Source organism: Colossoma macropomum, unplaced genomic scaffold, assembly GCF_904425465.1.
Source record: "Colossoma macropomum unplaced genomic scaffold, Colossoma_macropomum, whole genome shotgun sequence".
NCBI classification, from domain to species: domain Eukaryota; kingdom Metazoa; phylum Chordata; class Actinopteri; order Characiformes; family Serrasalmidae; genus Colossoma; species Colossoma macropomum.
The window spans coordinates 886,304-910,285 of record NW_023495565.1 but is presented as its reverse complement, the minus strand read 5'-3'; the positions used below and the strand labels follow the sequence as shown (position 1 = coordinate 910,285).

Genomic DNA, 23,982 nt, shown 5'->3' with positions numbered 1-23,982 from the left:
TAATATGAAATATGAAATTCGATGAAAGGTCCTTCTGCACTGAAATGTTGGATTACCTTAAAACCATTTATTTCCATATGAAATCTGGACGCAATCCTCTGGATTCATCCTCCTTTAGTGCAATAGTTGCTGTATGTGAACCCAAGTTTTTACATCGCTTTGAGGTTTTCAATGGAAGACTATGGCAACAAGATGGGTTTTCATTTATCGCACCTTTTTTTTTTCCCTCTTTCGGGGGTTCTAGATCAAAGGTACAGCCAAAGCAATCAGCTGTAATAATTCAACCTTTGCAAGAATTAAACATTACAAACATGTAAAACTAAAGGCAGGTTATTAATGCCATACAGTGACAAAATGACACTTAAGCATAACATACATTCACAGCAAATACAGGCTTCAGCAAGTGGTGTACAAGTCAACAAAGCCACACAAATCACAAAACTGTCCTTTTGAGACAGATGTGCATGCACACCCACACAATTCATCCATTTGTCAAAGATCATTATACACTCTAAATGGGGAAAATTGACAAAGTGCCTGCTTTCTTCCACATCAAGACCAAAACCAAGCCTTTACTTATCCATTCAGGCCAGCTCTACTCTTCATATGTACATTTACATAAATAAATAAGAACGCTGGAGATCAGGAATCTGCACGAGTCTTATTGCGCCATGGACTGTACTTAGGCCTAGAACACAACAATATGATTTTTTTTGGGGGGGGGGGATTGACTCAGTTTCCAATATTGCAGGGAAATTTAGAATTTCAGCAAAACAAATTCCATCATTTAAGAGGGTGGCAGCCACGGTGACTTGGTGTTAGAAGTAGGATTTGGATTGTAGGCACATCTATTAATTTTGAGCAATGGGTAAATATTGGGGCTTGATGATTGTGGCTAGGGGGATTTGGTGGTTTGCTCAGGGGCTTGAGTTTTGGTTGTGCTCTTTGATTGGGTCTTCCTGCTGCCATTCACGGTTTCACAGGCTGGATGGAAAGCAGACTGCCGAACTTGAAGTGCTGGATGACGGGGAACTTTTCTAGACACTGCAGAATTGGAAAGGCAGAGAGAAAGAGAGAGAAAAAACAAGACATTACTTCATGTTCTTATACTACAGAAGTCACACTTACTAGTGGCAATCAGGAAGGAATGTTGTAAATTCACAAATTATTTTTTCTCATAGCTCATTGAAACAACCAAAAAATTCAACTTCTGAACTTTCAATTCCTACACCACACTTGTGTTTATAAGAAGAATATAAGATATATTTTATTATGATTTGAATTTGAAGGTTATGTTGAGCTTACAGTTTTGTTTTGTGGAAAAAAAGTAAAACAAAAAAGGAAGTGTCAATACAGATTGTATATACAATGTAAATGTAATTCAATATTTAACTATGCAATTACTAGGGGGGCGTGATGATATTGGAATCGTATCAGTATCGACAGTGATTTGCCTAGAAAATATTGTCATTGGGAAGACATTTCGATTTAAAACCAATATTTTATGCTGTATTTACTGTACTCTGGAAAAGCAAAACATTAAGGTGATGCTTGGCTGCTGTGCTAAAACATCTCTGTGTGTAATTTTACTGTATTTGTAACCTTATACAAACAGGTGTTACATTCCTCTGTAATGGTAATCAAGGTGGATTTAGTCCCAGTATCTACATTTTATAAATGTTTATGTATCAACATCAATATCGGCAGAAACGTACATGAAAAATATTGGTTATCGGCCCACAATTCCCATAACAGTGGATCCCTAGTCGTAATTAATTATGTATTACTTAATTACATATAAATAGTATAGCAAAATAACAGTACTAAGTCTCAACTTTTAAGCGTTAAACAATCTGTTCACTGTGAGAAAAACAGTGATTTTCTTTAATATGTCAGATCTTGAAAGACCCCATTATCCATCATAACAGTAATAATTGTAGAGATAATGAAATTGGGCTACACTGGCTTAACCAGCATTTTCAAGTTTGAATTAAGTTTTTAAGTTTAAAATTAAAGACCACTTTGCCAACATTGACAACGTATCCGCTGGGGGGAAATGACACAGCATCACACAGCTACCCATTCAGTACATTTAAAGCCATGCCCCACTCCCGCACATCCTGTTCACGTGGCCTTAACTGCAACCAGTGAATAAAGCGCATGGAATGTGTTTCCTGTTAGTGAGGAATTAATGTTTGCTCCTTAGTTAGAGAGTTACACGTTATCTCTTTTCTTGAAACTGTAAATATTATCAGAGACCATAGAAAGTTAACAGCACAAATTTGGACTAATATTAATGGGCTGAAGGGGTTTTGTACAGCAAATGGGGAAATATCTGGACTACTAGAACCTTTACGGGATAAAAGGTGTATTTGCGTGTTCCGAAACAAGTTATATCCTGTGTACATCAGCAATGTACTGTACTGTGCAGAAGTCTGAGACCACTATTTTGTTTATTTCCAGTCAAAGTGTCTGAAAAAACAGGCTACATACATTTCACAGAAAACTGCATAACATTGAATATAATATTTAATATATCAGTATTTATCAGACGATGAGTCTAAATTTGTGATCTTTGGAAGTAACAGAAGGCAGTATGTATGCTACTGCAGCAATGAAAGACTCTTCAAACTATGTCTTCAATCATCAGTGAAGGTAGAGGATCAGTACGAGTTTAGGGATGCAAAACATCTGGAGTTGGAGGTTTGTTTTAGATTGAAGGCATTGTGAATGCTGATAAGTACAAACATAATTTAATACACAAAACATACTCGTCAAGCAAAGAAGCTGCTGCTGTTCTCAGAACAATGTACCAGATACCTGAGAGCCCAGACCTCAACATCACTGAATGTGTTTGGTGCTACTTGGATCATGAGAAGCACAAAACACAGCCAACTTCTAAGACTGAACTTTAGAGATGTTTACAAGAAGCATGGAAAAAATTTCCATTCAGATTTCTTTGAAAAACTGAAAGCAAGTCTCCTGAAAAGAATGGAAACTGTAATAAAGACAAAGAGTGGACAAACAAAAACACTGAACAATTTGATATTATACTAAGTTGTTGATTTTCTGTCAAATATCTGTTTCCTGCATTTTTTCCTGAGATTGAAAACAAATAACTTGTACTTAATGGCTGTTTTGACTAGAAATTAAATAAATAATAATGTAGTCCCTGACTTTTGCACTGTACTTCATACAAATTAGCAATAAATGTGTTAGCCCACTGAGGTTCATTATTATGTTGGTACACTATACTGTATTGTGCAAAAGTCTTAGGCAGCCATGAAAATTAATTTTATAATTATTTAAAAACTATTTAGCATGGCAATTAGTGTATTTTTGCCAGTAAAGGCACTATATAATATATTGCTCTAAAAAGTAACCAGAATTTCAAAAAAGTTACTGATATCTTGGTTAAAATAACAGTTATGAAGGCACAGGTTTGTTTCCAGACTTCTTTGTGCACTCCTGCCACTGCATGGATCTGTTAAATTCCAAGAGCAGCACACCTGATTTTATTTAATGAAGGACTGATCATCTGAACTAGGTACTGGATGCAACTTTAAATGCTGTGCTTCCTTGACGGGAGGGCCAGAAATGCCAACACACTCATAGACATAAAAATCAATGTGTTTATTTTAAAGTTACAGCCCATATAAATGGCTTTACGTATCATTTACTCAGATGGCCTATGGCTTTTGCACAATGCTGTACATATTCTAACTCAAATCTGAATTGCAGTGTTAAATGGGCTCAACCAATATGTTTTTTAGGGCCAATACCAATACCAATTATCGGTTTATCAAAGGACACCGATAACCACTATTTGGGGCCGATATTCATTTACTGTGAATTTGATGTTTCTGGTGTGGGAAAAAAAAAAACCTATATTAAATGAACATTAAAAATAGATAGAAATAAAGTGCTTTGAGTTTTAGGCAGTATAGGCTGCAAAATGGTTACTTCAAACATTTAGTTATACAAGTTACCTTTGAGATGATAACCAGATAAAATAAAGAACTTAAATGGCCCTCAATGACATTTAATATTTAGTAAGGTTTGTAAGAAAAATGTTTTCTTACAATGTGTTTATTTCATTTTGTTGTTCAACCAAAATGTATTTAATGAGATAACAAGTAGTAGTTGTACATGTTAGTCCAAGCACAGTAGTGGAAGTAACGTTAGCAAGCTGCACATGTCTGTACTTAAAAATAGTGAAAATAAAAATTAAGATGACGAGAATTTATGTATAACTTATTTATTAAACGTAAAACAATACGTTATGATTTTACAAATAATTCACTGCTTTCTGAAGACTTGCCTGCACAGTTGGCCACCCAATGAAGCTCCGCTGTAGGCGCACACATTCTGAATGTGTTGCAACTACTACAGAACATAGTGTCTACTCCCATACACAGAAACCTAACTCTCACCTAACACATGATGTTTCGGGCAGGGCTCGAGCTACATGCGAGAGTCACGTTTGTTAGGCTAGATTTTTATACGACCGAGTGCATTTAGCATTTTGCCAACCATGCTGTTCAACTGTTACATTTTTACCTTTCCTCTTGCTGTGAGAGCAAAGCAGGTGCTTCGTCTTTCCCTTCCACATCTCTCACAAAACCCGAAAAGCGTGTTTGATTGGATTGACTCTGAATGGGGCGGGACATAGAAACAAACTGCAGAAGTGCCGGTTGGTTGTATTCAATGAGTCTTCCACATTTCAAGCAATCCAGTAATGATGTGGGCGGCGAACTGGACTACAATTATTATTATTTTTATATCATGGTCATGTCAGATATTCGCAAAAATAACAAAAGGCACTTTTATTGGCAAGGAAGCTAGTTCATATGCCAATTCCGATAATCAGGAAAATGCTGAATATTGGCTTGGATTATCGGTCAAAGTTGATCAATGAATAAATTTACACAGCAATGACAGACAGTTGTATGCAAAAGTCTGGACGTCCCTGGTCAAAATTACACATTTTATTGATTTTCTTAGTGAAATTTTGTACACATCCCCTACAGAGAACATTTTAATACATAATTACTATTTATTTGCTGAATTTAACATATTGAAAAAAAAAAGTTTTTTTCTCCAATATGTAAAACTTACATATTTTTAAATATGCAAATAACCAAAAACTGTGCACTAAAATTTATGTAAAAATGCTATATTAAAATTCATTCTCTGCAGAGTATGTGTTAACTTATTTTCACTCAGAATATCAAGAACATGTTATTAGACCAGTAGTATTCAAACTTTTGCATATGGCCGTAGCTAAATAAACCCATGTAGTAACGACCACATGCTTCTGCGTGAACAAAAACTAGGCCGCACCATTATAGAGAGGAATTATTGGCTGTATTTCCAATATGGGACCAACAATAATAATCCAATGTTCCCACTTATCGGTAAATAATTTAGCAGATGGACGATTCATCACGCACCCCTAGTTTTATTCATTCATTATTCATATCTTTCACATTTCTGCAACATAAACCACAACATACATTTTCAGAGCCTTAAATTCAGCTTAAGTAATAGTCAGCCTGAAGACACACTGAAGACTGCAGAGCTAAAGCAGCTAAACAGGGAATGCAAGGGTGTGTGTGTACTGGCTGTGTGGGGGTGGGGAGGTTTGTAGACAGACTGGCCCCTCAGCCAGCTCTCTGCTGAGGGAGGGGAGGGACCAAAAGGCCTTCTCTCTCAACAACACAGGATGTGGCTCTGAAGGAGGGGGTGGGGCTTTACACACACACACACACACACAAACGCACACACACCAAATCACTTACTTAACCCTTTCTTGCCGAGCACTAAAAGCACTAAAACTTTACAGAGTGCCTGGTTTTAACTCAGCTAAAGGTTTTTCCTCCACACCTCCCAACATTTATAATAAAACAGCCCTAAGGAAGTGCAGTGAGTCATACAACCCTAATCCTACCGTTTCTCCATTAATACAACTTCCCCGAAACTGTGCTGTGATTTCTCCAAGAAAGAGGAACATGCCTGAGTCTTACTGCTAGTAAGCAAACTACATATTTTTGCTGTCAGATCAACACCTTATAATGCCATTTGTCATTTGTTTATAAGTGTTTTTTACACTGTTTGAAAATGCCAGCTGCCCTTCTTGTTCTATGAAAGTGAATAGTCTAAAATTATTTTAATTAAATGAAAACTATAATGAATAAAATGCAATAAGAATAAAAATCATTTGATAAATGTGTTATTACAAAAATAATTTTATGTGGCAGCAAAATTAAAAAGATATTTTTATATATAAAAAGAAAGTAGTGGGCAGTATGGTCAAAAAAAAATCTAAATAAACATTTCTGGCAGTGGCTTATTATTCTGCCAGATGTCTCTTCAGTTTTAATAAGAGCCATATTTAACATGTAAAGTTAATTTCAAATATCTTTCAACACAAAATAATAACAGAACTAACAATGTATAGATAAATCTATGGCACTAATGTATGACCATGCAGTGGCTTCTCTGGACCCAGCAAATATTGTTCAGTGATCTATTTTTTTTTAAAAGCGTGTCCCAATATTGTTAAATAATAAAAAATTGTCTGTGTGTCCCAAATCTATGACCATCAAACGCTGCTTGAATGTGGTAAATATTACAAGTCATCCACGCTGTCATTAGTAGATGAGACCAGGCCCCGAGACCATGGTATCACACAGGTGACTGAGGGTCCTGGAGCTGCAGGTGGTCCGAAAGGAGGCAGAAGCATGGCAAGTGGGCTAAAGCGACCTCAAGAGATCTGTCAATTCTTCCATAAATGTCTTTAACATCTGCTCCCTCAATAGCAAACTGAAAGAAGTTAAGCTGAGGGAATGCTGAAACAATTCCAATTTAGCCATTCAGTATGTCACGTTATTAGTGCCTATTTTTGTCATACTGGTATAAAGACTATGACAAAACCCATACCTTAAGAAAAAATTCAACCAGTATATTGGGAAAAAACAGTGTATTGCCCACTATTATATACGTGGCAGCAAAGATAACGCAATGCATTTGTTAACGTGCCAAATTATTTACACCGTTAACATGTTTACCCCGTTTGACCCTTCAAACAATCCTTAGTTCCTGTCTGAAGCCCAGCTGCTCAGGCACGGTTGATATAACTCCATGACTGTAGTGCTCTCATTCAAACACTGCTTTTAAATAGCATTCCATTGAAGGCTCTCTTGATAAAACCTCTAGAGAAGCTGGAAATACCACTACTATGGTGATTTTGTTCATCACTGAAGGTTGCTGTGTCTTAAGTAATCAAAACATAGCTGAAGCCGGCAGTACCAGTAATATCAGTAATATTAGGATGTATTCAGTAGATAATACTAGACAGTACATATAGAGGAGCTAAGGATAAATTAGCAATAAGCAAACTAACAAAAGCAACAAAGTGGAAAGCTACGTTTCGTTTCCAGGGAGTACCAACCAACATAGTGGTATGAGGCGAGAGTTGCAACCATTGACTCTATATGTGATGAATATGATATATACCCTCCTTGGTGGGAACATACTCTGACTGGAAGTTGGTGATGAAAATAGGAAACTGGGATTTTTTTATGGTAAAGTCTGAGCAAATAAAACAAATTTGAATATCACAATTAACTACAAAAATAATGCACATAAACACGATTAATTATGTTGATTGCTTGACAGCCCTAATATGTGTGTATTTATCTTGACTTCATACTTACTTCAGCCTTGTACATTCGTATAAGGCCTTGGTTGACTTTGGACCAGGAAGGGACAGCGCTAATGTTCCACAGCTGGTTAGAGTGCTCAGCAAAGGGACCCGTTTTCATCTGAAGAAAAGTGTGGAAAAAAAAGAGAACATGATGAGAAAATACTATACTTGAATAGAACAAAGAAACAATTTATAGTCTACTACGTTAGGAGCTAAAACATCACATTCAGTTTGTATTTACCATACTCATAGCTGATATGGACGTATGTGCTTATTTTTCATATCTGTGATCGATAAGAGAAAATCATGATATCTGTAGGTATTTTCATTTTTACTGTTTTCTTTTTTGAAGTTAGAGAACACAGCAAAGAATAAACATGCTAGGAGGAAAAAAAGCTGTGGATTTGGGGTGTGTAGTGCTGCCTAAAAAAAGACATCCTATCATAATACTGATGCTGAAACACAAAAGCAGTTACTGTGCTTAATATAAACATAGACTACATCAGCACCGACATAACAAAATGTCATATCAAAAATGTTACAAAGTTTTGATTAAACTGCAATGGCACATTACTTTCCTAATGTAGGTAAATCCACTTTCAGAAGCCTTGACTAGAGAAAGAGCATTAGTAAAAACTAATGGAAGATCCTGTAAGTATAGTAGTCAGAAGATAGTGGTATGTGTTGTGTGACTGTGATGGCTGTAATTGCTGTAGTAAGTGGTAATTAGAGTTGTAAGGTAAGCATTACAAAGAGTGCCTTACGGCTAATAGTAATGTTAGTAGTAATATTAGTAGTAACTGTAATTTAGGGTCCATTCAAAGGGCCAGTAGGGGAGAAAGTCGGAGAGGGGGGCTGCTCTAAGGAAAGACAAGCTCATGAATGGAGTGCTGTGTAGCTTTACTCCACACATACACAGACACACACAACTTTCCCAGACTGCCCTCCTCAGGCTGGACTTTCCAGTGGGGCCCAGCAGCCCTCCACAGAGTAAAAGCAAGAGAGCAGGGGGGGCGAGTGATTCACAACAGCATGTGTGGAAGGAAATGACTCATGTGAGTAGAGTGCTCCACACATAAACTCCCTCCGTGAGAGAGAGAGAGAGAGAGAGAGAGAGAGAGAGAGAGAGAGAGAGAGAGAGAGAGAGAGAGACAGAGAGAGAGATAGATAGATATCGGTCAGGAGAAAAAGAGATAGAGGGAGAGAGAGAGAAGGAGAAAGAAACAAAGGGAGAGGAGAACAAGACACAAGGAGAGAGGACAAAGAAATAAAGAGATAGAAGGAGAGAGATAGGGTGCGAGAGAGAAAGGAGAAAGAGGGATAGGGGAGGTTAGAGAGAGGGGGAGAAGGAGAGAAACAGAGAGAGAGAGAGAAGGGGACAGAGAGGGGAAAGAATAAGAAAAAGACAAGAGGGGGTAAGAGGGGAAAGAGAGGGGTGCAAGCAGGAAAAACAGGGAGAAGGGGAAAGCCAGAGAAATAGAGAAAAGGACAGAGAAAAGGAAAGATAAAAGGAGAAGAGACAGAAGACAGATGGAGAAAAAGTGGAGTGTGAGAGTAAAGGAGAAAGAGGTGGGGGAGGAAAATGAAATGTTCATACAATGTAAAGGGTAATTGGTGTTTTAAAATATAATTATTTTTAAATAACTGAACAATATGACAGTAATGATAAATGATAATATTAAGTGTAGGACACATGCAAACTTTTCTCTTTTTGTCTTTTAAGGTACAACAGAGCAAGAGCATGACAAGCCCAGACACGTTCAACAGTATAGAAGAGAGAGAGAGAGAAAAGGAGCGCAGAGAGAGTGCACAAGAGAGAGAGAGAGCTAAAAAAAAAAGATAAATATAAAGAGGGAGATGAGAGACTGAGTGAGAGAGATAGAGAGAGATAATGTTGCAGTGTATAGCAATTTTGTGTTAATTCTGGACCTCACTATTCCTACACTAGAACCCACCCCCACCCCCCCAAACACACCCTTCACGCTCCTTTCTGCATTCTGGGAAGTTGAGTCACTCTGTAGCCACAGCTGCAGCATCCTCTCCTCTCTTCTCACACACACACACTCCCACACTAACACAAATGAGCGCGCACACACACACGCACACACACACATACACACATTACTGAACTACAGACTGAACTACAGTCTTGCAAGCTAAGCTTCTGGCTATTCCCAGAGAGTCTGGTAGGTGTCATCACTCAATTTCAATACAGTTAAAAAAAGGAAAAATTTAAAAACAAACAAAAAATCGGAGGGTCCTACATTTGTACTCTTTCATGGAAAGCAAGAACCAAAAACATATAGATTAACTCAGTTATAGTTAATGTTTAGTATCAGACTATGTGCACATTCTGCAAATGCTTTAGTTGTGCTTGTGTGTAGATGCTATATGATGCAATACAAGCATTTATATGAGGCCCCTGAGTTTTTTTGTATTGTTTGTAGCTCAGTTTTACCATTTTTTTAAATCGCTATTTTGCATAAGGACATGCTGATTTCTTTAGAAATAAAATTTATATTTTTCAGAGCTAAACCAGTCAAATCAACACAACTTGACCTCAAATTTAAAAATTCCTGAAAATATATATGTACAGTCAGACTTCAACAAAATGGTGGTACAACAAAAACACACCCGTGTGATAAAGCAGTCACCAGAAAATGTTGTGTTGCACCAAAGAAAGCGATGGAAAATAATTGTAGAAGATATTGTTCTATGAAAGGCTCACTGTAGTTACAGTGTACAGATTATGCTTCTGCTTGCTACTGCAGAAGTGTAAACACACAGACGTACAGATAGCCAAAAGTTAGCCATCTTAGTACAATACACGTCTGATGTTCCTTGTACCTCTAAGGGCGGAGCCCCTGAGACAGAGACTATATGAAATAATATAACCCAACATCTTTTTGAAAATTACTTCACTTGTCGTCTTAATAAACATTATTGCAAACGTTCATTCAAGTGAATCCTTCTGGTGTAGACTCATGGCGACTTGCGCACTAATAGCACTCCCTGCTGGAGAACCTTCACACTGCAAGCAATTTTCAAAGACGTGCCCACATGCTTCACATTAAAAATGAGGTGTTTTCCATCGTTATAGCAGAGTCACTCCGGAATTCATCGATGCCTTTGGAAAATTATGTTTTACTATATTTTCACAGTTTTCAAAAATAAACTTAATAAACCACCAGTACACTTCAGATGTACGGAAAATACTGCCATTTGTTCTCAGGACAGTAAATCACACTCTGGGAAATGTGCAGCAGAGACAGTGGTGATTTTAATCTACCGTAGCCTAACGGCTTTTAAAGGCGCAGTGTGTAAAATTTAACAGCATCTACAACTGAGGTTGCAGATTGCAATCAGCTGAATAACCCACCCTTTCCTAGTGGTAATAGAACCAGCTCTGGCTGTCAGGTTTTCTGCTGACGCCTGTCCCAATGTTGTTTTCCGTCTTCATGTTTTTGGTTCTTTGATGATGAGGACCCACCCTCCCTTGCTTTCTCTTGTGCTAAATAATAAGTATGATCTTCCATTTGTCAAAATTTGCATTCTCAAACTTCTCACAACACAAAATGATTAGCCAGCACTTGCAGCAACCACTGATTCTTCTTCTTTCTACGTTCTGCGCTACTGTAGAAAAATGGCAGCGCAACACCCTCCTCTCTTGGAGGAGAACCCACTCCTTAGGTAGATATGACAGGCTCATTCTAAGCAAACAAAAACACAACGATTCATAGTTAAAATGTGATTATACACGAATGAAAACATGGTTTTGTATGTTATACTGCATTTCTGCTAATAATCACTGTCATATTAAACACACCTGATTCAGCTCATCAGCTAATTAGCAAGGCCTTCCTGAACTGAATTCAGAGCGTTAGATGAAGGTAAATGCTAATCTCGGCAGCACTTTGGCCCGGAAAGTCCCCAGTTTGACACGCTTGCTCTAATGTAATAACCAGTCATTTTAGCTTGGTTGTTTTACTGCAATGAGTCACACTAAAGCAAGCTGTAGTTCCAAAGCTCATCTGCATTTATTTTTGGTTCTATGCACTCAAGTTAAACTTAACGTAAAGTAAAATGACAGGGAAGATCTGTGGGGTATGTAAAGCTAGCAAAATTCTTAAAGGAACATGGATTCCAATTTCCTAATATATTTAACAAGCTATTAAATTGTAAATGAGTCCTCCTTAGTTCTCTGTCAGTTTCCCAACAAAGCAACTATCGCCCTGTAAGTATTGTCATCAGGTTACTTGCTAATCATGAACAATATCTGATTACACTGCCCTATCACTCAGGCTTAGCTCCCACATGTGATTTATTAGGCTTCTTTGTTCTTTTAGCTTCAGTGACCACACGGAAAGCAATGCAGTTTGTTGCACTCTAAAGTGAGTTGATGCGGATGCCTGGCATGAATCCAGCTAAACCATCCTAAAAATAAATACTAATGTAACAAACGAATACTCAAGTATTCACGTTACTCGGGCCAGCCTGAGAAAATACAAAAAGCCTGTTAATTACAGAAAACAATGAATCCTCCTCAATTGTCGACTACAGTTATCCTGAGACATGGAAAAAGCCTGGAAATATTGCTACAGCGTAGTGAAAGACTTCTGAGTGACAAACTGGGCCTTCTTCTTCCATTCTGGAAAAACTTCTCCTCACATTCAGTGTCATAATTCCATAACCTCCTTTTTATTTTTGCTTTCTCAGTTGTCTCAGTGTCTTATTTAGAACAGGCCCTGCTAAAAGGAGACGTCACCTGAGAGAGAGGGAGACGCACACTCATTTATGCACACACACACACCTCATTGATGAACTTGATGCACTCCAAGAACATGTAGTCCTGGTGGTATTCGTTCACCACCTTCTCCTCCACAAAGTGCCTGGGCTCTAGGGTTGGGTGGTCTAAACAGAGAGAGGGAGAGAAAGAATACACACTCAGAGGACACACCATGGAAAAAAATAACACTCTCAGAGGACACACTATGGAAAAAAAGAGAAAAAAAAAAAAACACTCAATGCAATTCCTTATTGCCACCAGCAGGTGTCTACCTATCTCCCCAACAGTCAATATTCAACACTGTCAACATTTTTTAAGCGGATAAATTTAACCTAAAAAAACTTGTGAGCTGGCATTCTGGCACACTCAGTGACAAGCCACAATTTCGGAAAATGAATAGACTGGTGCTCTTGGTGAAAAAAAAATGCATGGAGCTTAATTTATAGAAAACATTTCTAAATCACATCTTATTCACAGTTGCAATACTGGTCAGAAAATTTACAATAGACATTTTTCCCCAAATTGTTCAGCTCTACCTGCAGACTTAATTAGTGGGGTCAATGATGTCGCTTAAGGGGGAAAAAAAAGTCAACAACAAACAACAAAAGCACTCCATAATCTTCATATAATAACATCGTCAATCTGACAGACTGACAGTGCACAATGGTAAGCATAGAGGAAGAAGCATATATTCTGTTGTTTTGTTGATAAAAGAAGAAACCATAAAAGAAGAAACTTTAAATTATGGCAGCACTGAGACAAGGCATAGTTAGATTAGTCGATTAGTCAAATAATAGTTGATAGACTGATCGATTATTACACAATCAGCTAATTGCAATTATTTGATATGATCACAATTATTTAGGCTGACTGAAATCATTTTCCATAGCCAATAGATTTCACCACTGCATTATGCTGCAACAAGCAAAATATTAAATGGGCAAGTAAATGTAAATGAAAGAAAGCAGTAAATGCATTAAGACACGTGATGGGGCTCATGAAAACAATACATGTTCTAACGTCTAACTTGGTGCTTAACATATTTAGAGGGCAGGACAAGTAATGTTTGTTTATATTTTAACTCAAGAAAATTTGTAGCTTTGCTTGACTCTACACCTGATTTTGTCTAACTAGACATTTATTTCAGTGTGTGAATATATCATATACTTAGTTGTATTAGCTACTAAGTTAAAACAGCTAAAAAGCAAGATGGCCAAGGAGCTAATTTTGTATTTAAATAGTTGCATAAAGTAAAAAAAGATAATTAAATCATTATTTAAATGACAATTAATCATCAGCTAAAATTTTATGATCATGACAGCCCTAGCTGTAAGAAGAATTAAACGGAACACAACTTAGTTATGAAAGTTACTTCAGGCTCTCTAATTGACTCAGTTCATCAAAACAAATATGCTTTTGTAATTTTACTCTCTATCTATCACTCTTTACCACAAGGAGGGATTAAGGGCAGTAAACAACAAAGCTGGAAATAAAACTGCAGCGAGTTGAGAAGAATTACCTATGAGCTGGGAGCTGCCCCAAATGAAGGGCAGAAATTGGAAGTCGTCAAGCCCCCACACGCCCTGGCTGCCTGCCGGCTCCATCCTGTACGTCTTCTGCAGCTTCCGCATCACTCGCAGATACCTGCACACGTTAGAGCCCAAAGCTCATTTACATGCAAATGTGCATTACATGCAGCATTTTTCACACTACCAACCCCAATACTCCATGTCTATGCAGTTAATATGCTTCTAATTGCTTTTTACGAAACAAAAGCAGAAGAACAAAATGGTCATGTACTTAAGTGTATTCCTAAGCACACTTACGTAAATACATATGCATATTAGGAACATATAAAGAGGAGCTTTGACTACTAATGAAAAAGTAGATCATAAAGGAAAAAAAAAAATACAGTCTATATTTTTGTACCATAGCTAACCTGTCAAATACTTTAAAAATGATGGCCAATTGGTCTTCCACTCGGAGAGCTCCCACTTTGCAAAGACAGCAGAGGAATGCTGCAAAGGCAGCTTCGTGACCTGCAGACCCACACAAATATAACCTTTAAAACAAAAACTATGGACAATGCAATAATGACAGACTATACATTTCACACACTCTATTAACACCACAGACAGAAGACAATGAAAAAAGGTGAACAAATATTCATTGGGACTTGCAGTTGTTTACTGGACCATAGAAAGGCTTCATGGCATTTTTGCTTCAACAGTGCCCTCCAGTGGAGCTACAGAAATATGTTCCCATTACAGTTCAGTTAAAGGGGAATTCCACTGATTTATCAAAAGTTTCAGAACTTTTTCATTAAATCATTAAGATAGAAACAGTCCATCATTCAGAGTGGTGATGTGAGTTTCTCCACTTACAGAGTCAGATCTTTTCAAAGTAGTGGTAAAAGGCTAAAACCTCCATAAAAGAAAGTTATTACAACATGTGTTTATGAATACACTGCCTGATTCCTGAGACATTGATGTAGATTTCTTAACACTTTATGGTAGGGAGGTACATGCACTGCATTGTAAGGGCTAAGTACCCAGAAAAATGTATTTTTTTTAGATTTACCACTACTTCCCATTATAAAACTGTGGATTTTTACTGGTGACATGTAGTAGTAATAATTATAATAATAATAATAATAATAATAATAATAATAATATAGCATGACCTCTGGTTCCTCAAACCACCACTGTAAAGAAAGCAGAGTTGGCAAGTTTCTCTACAACGTATCATTTCAGTTAAACCACTCTGAACGGTTTTCTTTACATTGCAGTGATTGAATCAAGCAGAAATTTAGAAAAACTAACGAAATTCCCCTTTAATAGTCATGGATATTATGGATGTTAGCTGATTTGAAATGAAATAAGTTTTGTTCCAGTGCATGTGACATATGACCTAAAAGGACCTTGATAATGGCTCTTGCAAAAACATTCAAAGCTAATCAGACTGCCTAAGAATATACAACAACAGCAATAATAATAATAATAATAATAATAAAATGACAATGACTTTATTTATAGAGCACTTGTAAGTATTTGTGCATTCTAAAGTACTTTAAAGACAGAGTATAAAGTTAAACAGTAACAAAAGAAATAAATTTGATGAAAGACAAGTGCGATTTTCTCCTATGATAAATATTTTCTAAATAAGGGTGTAAAAATACATAATTGAAAGTTGAGTATTATTTTAAACCATATGAAATCATGACATATGTCAAATGAAAATATATAAATACAAAACAAGACATTTCAGTAGTTTATTTTTTCACACACATACATGCGCACCTGTGCCATAGTCAATCCTGGTGGAGTTGCCTACAGCCTCCTTCAGATATACAGCGATCTCTGGAGCAGCAGCACTGAGATCAGATGGAAGAACTGCGGAGACTAGAGTCTCAGCCTCCTAGACACACACAGTTTCTTCATATTACACAATAGCTGAGAGTTCTCAAAGTCAACATAACCCCATTAACACTGCAGAAGAATCAGTCCATAAGGAAGTACACTACACTGATATGGAAGACTAAATCGCATCACTATGCAAAAAAGCATTAAACCATAGATATACATATTAGAGACCTAAATTGTTAAGCGGGGATATATTACTGAAACCCCCATTCAAATACTCCCCCAAAATGTGCCCCATACACTTTTGATATTTGCACATTTTTAAAAGTCTTTATGTGGGACAGAATCAAAGGCACTTTTTCTGCAGAGAACATAATCAGTGCCCCCCCTCCATTTATTTAATTTCCAGCCAAATTGACCAGTCAGTATGTTATTCTTTTCTCAGTGCCAGCAAAAAAGCAGAAATATATATATGTAGAGAGAGAGAGAGAGAGAGAGGCTCAAAAGCTAAAAATAATATCAAAACTTTCAATATCTAGTCTGTGCAGCCTTTGCCTTTATTACAGCTTTCTTTTTGGGAGACGTGCATTAAGTTTTTCAAAGAAATCTGCTGGGATATTTTTCCATAACTCCAAATTTCATTCTTACAATTTGGCTGCATTTTCTGCTTCTTACAATCCAAGTAACCCCAAACACATTCCGTGATGTTGTGGTCTGGGTTCTGAAGTAGCTAAACCAGCTTCTTGGTTTGATTTGTAAAAATGGTTTGATTTTGTTCTGCTTTTTTGTCTATTTCTTTTTCCTCTGTAACAGCTACATATTCTTTCAGACCCACTGCATTGAGTTGTCTTCTGACAGTGGAAGGATGGACAGAAACAGCTGTGGTTTTATCAGATCTGAAGCGGAGCATAGCTTGATTGAATGAAACCTTTGAAAGCTGTTTTTACTGACCGCTTTGGTGGTCTACCAGGTCTTGCTAGGTCGTGCCCAGTGGTAAGGCTTCCCATTTTTCTGTTTTTTTAAATTATCTGAATCACGTCAGTTTTTGAAACTCCTGTTTTTTTCACTTATTTTCCCTTGTCTTATAACTGTTCTCCTCATAAATATCTCTTGTACTTACTGACCATTTTGACTGGAAATTGTGTATTCAGAAAATGTTTTCAAGTATTGTGAAATATTTTGGCGATATCGCCCACCCTCAAATGTCTTGCTACAAGCCTATAAATGGGTACTGCTGCAGGAATACATGGTACACCTCAGCATTTTCATTATAACTGAATCTTTTGAGAGAATTTTTGCCTTACATGCCCATAGACATCTAATAGACGTTTACATGTCTGTAGATAACTGTTCGTTTATCAGTGCGGAGAGCGAGTACCCATGTGGCGGCTAAGTGACTTCACATCAAGTACACAATGGTGTCATCAGTAGATCTCTAATATGTATGTAAGTCAAACACACACACACAGTCTGTACCTGGTCTAGTTTGGCATACCAAGTACGGTAAGCTTTATTGCCAAAGCGTGAGGGCTGGTCTACAGGTGGTGTTTCATCTATCCAGCGATCTAAAGTCCCCAACAGTGAGAGCAGCTTTTCCACTGTCTAATAGGGACAAAGAGGAAAAAAAAAAAAAGAAAAACAACATATTTCTAAATGAAGAAAAAAGACCAACTTGGCTTTAGGCATGGGCCTGCACAGTTCTGCCTGTAACAGGACAGAAGAATGGATACTGATTTTGCTCTTACCTCTGAAACTGGGTATTCACATGTGAGCTTCTTTCCTTTCACCCCTTCATTCAGAGTCAGAATGAATCCCATGTAGTCTGCATACGCCTACAAATGTTGGAGAAACCCAGATAAAATCTCAGAAACTTGATTTCAGAGTGACTCAACCAAAGGTCGTAATGAGTGTGTCCAGAGGAAGAACATCTTACAGTTATGTAATAACTCAAATGGAACCATTTTGCTATGAGTCGTCTGACAAGTTGTGGAAAGAAGGTTTCTGGAAAGCAAGTTTCAAAATGCCAACACAACACCTTGGATTTAAGGGATGGTTCAGTGATACATAAAATTCACAAATTTTTAACTTTCCCCAGATGCAGTCAATTAGTCAAGATATACACTATGTTGCCAAAACTATTCACTCACCCATAAAAATCATTGAATTCAGGTGTTCCAATCACTTCCATGGCCACAGGTGTATAAAACCAAGCACCTAGGCATGCAGACTGCTCCTACAAACATTTGTGAAAGAATGGGTCGCTCTCAGGAGCTCAGTGAATTCCAGCGTGGTACCGTGATAGGATGCCACCTGTGCAACAAGTCCAGTTGTGAAATTTCCTCGCTACTAAATATTTCACAGTCAACTGCCCGTGGTATTATAACAAAGTGGAAGCGATTGGGAACGACAGCAACTCAGCCACGAAGTGGTAGGCCACGTAAAATGACAGAGCTGGGTCAGCGGATGCTGAGGTGCATAGTGCGCAGAGGTCGCCAACTTTCTGCAGAGTCAATCGTTACAGACCTCCAAACTTCATGTGGCCTTCAGATTAGCTCAGGAACAGTGCGTAGAGAGCTTCATGGGATGGGTTTCCATGGCCGAGCAGCTGTATCCAAGCCTTACATCACCAAGCGCAATGCAAAGCGTTGAATGCAGTGATGTATGGAGTGATGAATCACGCTTCTCCGTCTGGCAATCCGATGGACAAGTCTGGGTTTGGTGGTTGTCAGGAGAACGGTACTTGTCTGACTGCATTGTGCCAAGTGTAAAGTTTGGTGGAGGGGGGATTATGGTGTGGGGTTGTTTTTCAGGAGTTGGGCTCGGCTCCTTAGTTCCAGTGAAAGGAACTCTTAATGCTTCAGCATACCAAGAGATTTTGGACAATTTCATGCTCCCAACTTTGTGGGAACAGTTTGGGGATGGCCCCTTCCTGTTCCAACATGACTGCACACCAGTGCACAAAGCAAGGTCCATAAAGACACGGATGAGCGAGTTTGGTGTGGAAGAACTTGACTGGCCTGCACAGATCCCTGACCTCAACCCGATAGAACACCTTTGGGATGAATTAGAGCAGAGACTGTGAGCCAGGCCTTCTCGTCCAACATCACTGTCTGACCTCACAAATGTGCTTCTGGAAGAATGGTCAAAAATTCCCATAAACACACTCCTAAACCTTGTGGAAAGCCTTCCCAGAAGAGTTGAAGCTGTTATAGATGCAAAGGCTGGGCCGACATCATATTAAACCCTTTGGATTAAGAATGGGATGTCACTCAAGTGTGTGAAGGCAGATGAGTGAATACTTTTGGCAATATAGTGTATTTTGTGTCCAAATATTCCAAATGTAACTGCATCCCCACTTCTACATACTTCTCTCAACTTGTTCAAACCACATGTGGGCCTTCACTGAGGTTGCACAGACTTGTCGATGTTTAAGACATGATACAGTGCTATGAAAAAGTATTCGCCCGCTTCCCAATTTCTTCTATTTTTGCATATTTGCCACACTTGAATGTTTCAGATCATCAAACTACTTTTAACACTAGACAAAGAAAACCCAAGTAAACAAAAAATGCTGTTATTGAAGGAAAAATGCTGTACAGCCCTACTTGGCCCTATGTGAAAAAGTAACTACCTCTTAGCTACTAAATCAACCAGTTAACCAAATTAAATCGACCATTGTGTTCAATTTCACTAGCCACACCCAGGCACAATTACTGCCAGACCTGTTGTATCCAAACATCACTTAAGTAGAACCTCTCTGGCAATGTGAAGCAGGCTAGAAGGTCTCAAAAAGCAGCACATGATGACACGCTGTAAAGAGATTCATATACAGATGCGAAACAAAATCACTGAAATCTACCAGTCTGAAAAGATTTACAAGGCCATTGGCTCTGAGACTCCAGTGAACAGCAGTCAGAGCCACTATCCACAAATGGAGAAAACTTGGAACAGTGATGAACCTTCACAGGAGTTGCCAGCCTACGAGACAACTCATCCACGAGGTCACAAAAGAACCCAGACAAACATCTACAAAACTGCAGGCCTCACTTGTCTCAGTTAAGGTCTATGTACACAATTCCACAATGAGAAAGACACTGGGCAAAAACGGTGTCCATGGGAGAATTGCAAGACACAAACCACTGCAGACCAAAAAGAACACAAAGGCTCGTCTTGCATTTTCCTAAAACATCTAGCTGACCCCCAGGACTTTGAGGATAATATTCTGTGGACTGATGAGTCAAAGGTGAAACTTTTTGGAAGACATGAGCCCCAGTACATTTGGCATAAAGATAATACCACATTCCATCATAAGAACAACACACCAACAGTCAAACATGGTGGTGGTAGTGTGATGATCCGGGGCTGCTTTGCTTCTACAGGACCCGGATGACTTGTCATAATTAATGGAAATTGATGGAAAGTTCTGCAAAGTCAAAGTCTAGTCTTCCCTTTGAGATACTGTGGCAAGACAGGCAGTTCATGCTTTAAATTCAGTAGCTGAATTTAAAAAATGCTGAGAAGAACAGTGGGCCAAAATTCCTCCACGGTGATGTAAAAGACTCATCGCAAGTTAATGCAAATGTTTGATTGCAGCTGTTACTGCCATGGGTGGAACAATCAGTTTTTAGGTTTAGAGGCAATTACTTTTCACATGGGTGATAAAGGGTTTGAATAAATCTGTATATTCAATAAATGGAATGATCATTTAAAAGCTGCATTTTATGTTTACTTGTGTTGTCTTTATCTTATATTACAATTAGCTGGACAATCTGAAACATCTAAATGTGAAAAATCAGTAAAAATAGAAGAAATAGGGTGAGGGGCAAATACTTTTTTGCAGCACTGTTTGTCTTACTGTGAACTATAAAAAATAACAACATCACCATGCATCTGAAAGCTGTGAGCAGCCACAAAATTTAAGATTACATCTGCATGGCATCACAATACCTGATGCGCTTGTATTAGTACAATTCAGACACCAAACATATCTTGTTTTGACTGATTTTACATCTGGAGTGGAAAAATGTTCAAATGTGACTTTTCACCAAATAATTCCCTTGAGTCGATATATATTGAAAGGAAGGACACAAAAGGAAGGTGTAAATAATGGGTTACAAATAATGCAGCCCTGGAAACAAAAAAACCTGAGATCTCTTCCATTTGCCCATATCAGGAACCATGCTGATCTCCTTCTTTGGCACCATGAAGTTGAAACTGACAGGTATGGGAGGTCTATCATCTTCAGGAGAGGCACCTGTGCAAATGGCAAATCAAATTTAAAAGATAAAGCTCTCTCTCTTTTACATTTACAAAGATAATAACTTGCTTTCTGAGTACATGCACTCTATATTAGAAATGTCTTACAAACCTGACAGTTTGTTTTGTTTGTATTATTTTTTTATTTCTCATAAAATTACACCAAATGAAACCTGAAAACACAGTACTGTAAATATTAACCAGAAGAAAGCCACATTTACAGAAAGGACAATTAAACTATACATTTATTTAAATTTATTTAGATATATTTACTTTTAATGCATTTGTACCTCCCAATTTAGCCAAATGTGGCCAATTCCTACATGCTAGCTAGGATCCCCCTGTTGAACTGTTACTTCAAAACAGCAAATTACATGCATTGCAGTCAAATACATTGTACAGCAAACAAAAGCACTACACAGCGTAGATTCTTTGATTTATCCTTGGGCCCCAGGACGCTGCATTTTTTGCTCTATCTAAGCCCTGGGAACGGAATAGAGAACCGTTGCTATATAGTAATGAAGCATTTATGCAAAATTACAGCCACAGCAGCTGACAGCTATCTTCAAACTAAGCTTTTTCAAGGTTAAATACCAAACTTATCACAGATGACCCAGAAACAGGGCCAAAAGTTACATAACAGAAGAATGGACTTCTAGTGACCTAAATTCTACTTTCATTAGACTTTTTTTCTAGCAATTACGTCACAGTTTACAGCCTGAGCTCCTCTCTTATGGTATGCAAGACTTGTACTCTATACTGATGAGATAACCTATGCCACAGATGTTAATCGGCAGACTGACTATCTAAAGCCAAAATCCATGCATAAGAATATAATCAGCATTTGTACTGTAATCACAGAAAGAAAGGAAAAACTCTAGGATTAAAGTCCTCTAGCTCTTTGTTAGGTCAATCTGTCAGTCATGCATGAAGGAAAATACCAATGGAAACTTTCACTCATGCTCACTTGCTTGCTCTAGCCCTTTCACCAACCAAAATCAAATCAATATTGCAGAAACAGAAAACAGAAGAGGAATTCCACTGATTTTACAGAATTGCTGCATAATTCAACTGTTGAGATGTAAACAAAATGATTCAGAGTTTGGTTTGATATGACATGGTGCACTGTAGTGAAAGTTACCAACTTGGATTTCTCTATAAAGGTAGTGACAGGCATATGCATGTCTAAAACACAAATATAATCATTTTATTTACTAAATAAACATGTTTAAACATTAATGTGAGATTTTAATATGTTAATAATGGCAAAATATTGGTAAATTTGAAAAAATCTATTTTTCTTTTACTTACTACTTCACCTTACAATGGCCTGTATGTACCTCCCCACCATGAATGGATTTATAATACATGTTTTAGAGCAAAACCCTTATTTCAATACTATAATAAACAATGTCTCATGCACCAGGGAGCACATTCATAAACATATTGTGTAATGGCTTTTAGAGCCATTAGAGCCATTACACACTTCAGACGCTAGGATACTATCAACATAGTGACCAGGTATGTTGGTCTATGCTCTTTTTTCCTAGCATGGACATTTGCAGTTTATGTTTACCAAATAGGGTTTTGTTACTGCACCTGTCAAAAACAGGAAAAAAACACCCAACCCCAGATATTTTCTAAAAATCCAATGTTTTAGACATATATTATACTGATATACCAATATTGTGCACTCATAATGCTAATGGGTAGATGTAGCAGATTAGTAGGGTAGAGATAAAAAAAATTGGTTAAAAATCAAGAGGTCTAAAATGCATGGTGTGCTGAAACATATACGTGACAGCCAGCTTTAATCTTATGCAAACATAAAATTTTAAATGGGCACAAAACATCTCACAATACTACACAATGCAATAACACTAACTTTAATTTGTCAACATACAAAAGATTTTTTTCCATATTGTGTGGAATAAGACTTTGCCTTCCAATGTAAGAAAGAATGGCAGTGTATTTTTTCAATATATTTCAAACACTTATCAGCTCAAATCACTTAAAGAGCAACACTGTCCAGCGACGTTATTCAGAGTCAATCATCACTATTCACAGCTTACTCTGAGTTTACTCATAGTTATTAAAGACATGTTCAGTGGCAGCAAAAATGGAGCAAAGGACCCACAAGAGCTGGACCAAAGCAGCCCTGCTGCTCTCAGGCAACACTCAGTTATGAATGAACAGAGACATAACTGTCACTACATCCACCACACCACTATGGTCAATGAAATGCATAAAAAGTCTTATAATTTTCATGTAATATAAGCTTGATTCAACACAATGGTAACCTACACAGCAAAACAGAATCGAGCTCTGCTACATCTGTAAAACTAGCTACAACTCTGAGTTCTCATACAACACAGCGGCTTGCAAGAATCATTAAATAGTTCAGCTCAGTAAAGCTCTGATTTAAGGCTGTTTGTTAATAAAACGCCAGCTAGCTTTAGCTATATCAGCTAGCTAACAGCTAAGCTAGTGAGCACTCGTCTGCAGTGAATAAGGCGCAGTAAAACTACCCGTCTCCAAACCCGCATGTCCTTCGCTTTTCATAAAAGAACCGTTGTTCGCACTTTTTAATCAGTATTTGCCCCACATGAACCCATTTTAGAATAAACCGTGCCGGGTGGCAGATGCTATTTCCTACATAATTTACCTGACTGCTGCTCGCTCTCCGCCATGTTTGTTGAGGGCTGAAGCAAAACTGGATACCACGACCTTTCACCTCCAGAAAAGTAAACACAGCGTTTTAAAATGAATTTAAAGTGAATTTAAAATAATATTTAATATATGCAGTGGTTTCACAAATTAATAATTGTTTTAAAATGCAAATTATTTTTTAAATCAATGTTTAATCCATC

At 37.7% G+C, this 23,982-nt stretch overlaps 1 protein-coding gene across 1 annotated transcript; it reads right to left on the bottom strand.

Moving 5' to 3' along the window:
• Window positions 1-720: 720 nt before the first annotated feature.
• Window positions 721-23,826, bottom strand: ptpa (protein phosphatase 2 phosphatase activator). The gene is made up of 10 exons (XM_036562988.1): window positions 23,778-23,826; window positions 21,001-21,110; window positions 17,602-17,688; window positions 17,333-17,458; window positions 15,794-15,911; window positions 14,434-14,533; window positions 14,014-14,138; window positions 12,519-12,619; window positions 7,719-7,826; window positions 721-1,044 (listed from the first exon to the last, which is right to left on the bottom strand). The coding sequence occupies exons 1-10, from the start codon at window positions 23,800-23,802 to the stop codon at window positions 970-972; spliced, it is 975 nt and encodes a 324-aa protein (XP_036418881.1). The 5' UTR covers window positions 23,803-23,826; the 3' UTR covers window positions 721-969.
• Between the last annotated feature and the right edge of the window lie 156 nt (window positions 23,827-23,982).

What these genes read in the sequence shown, in the direction of transcription:
- ptpa (XM_036562988.1), bottom strand. Translation starts at nt 23,802, where the DNA reads ATGGCGGAGAGCGAGCAGCAGTCAG. An exon ending in GTGAATACCCAGTTTCAGAG is followed by an intron (nt 17,459 to 17,601) that starts GTAAGAGCAAAA and finishes TGTCCCTATTAG; the next exon opens with ACAGTGGAAAAGCTGCTCTC. An exon ending in GCATCAAGTTCATCAATGAG is followed by an intron (nt 7,827 to 12,518) that starts GTGTGTGTGTGT and finishes ACTTTTCTTCAG; the next exon opens with ATGAAAACGGGTCCCTTTGC.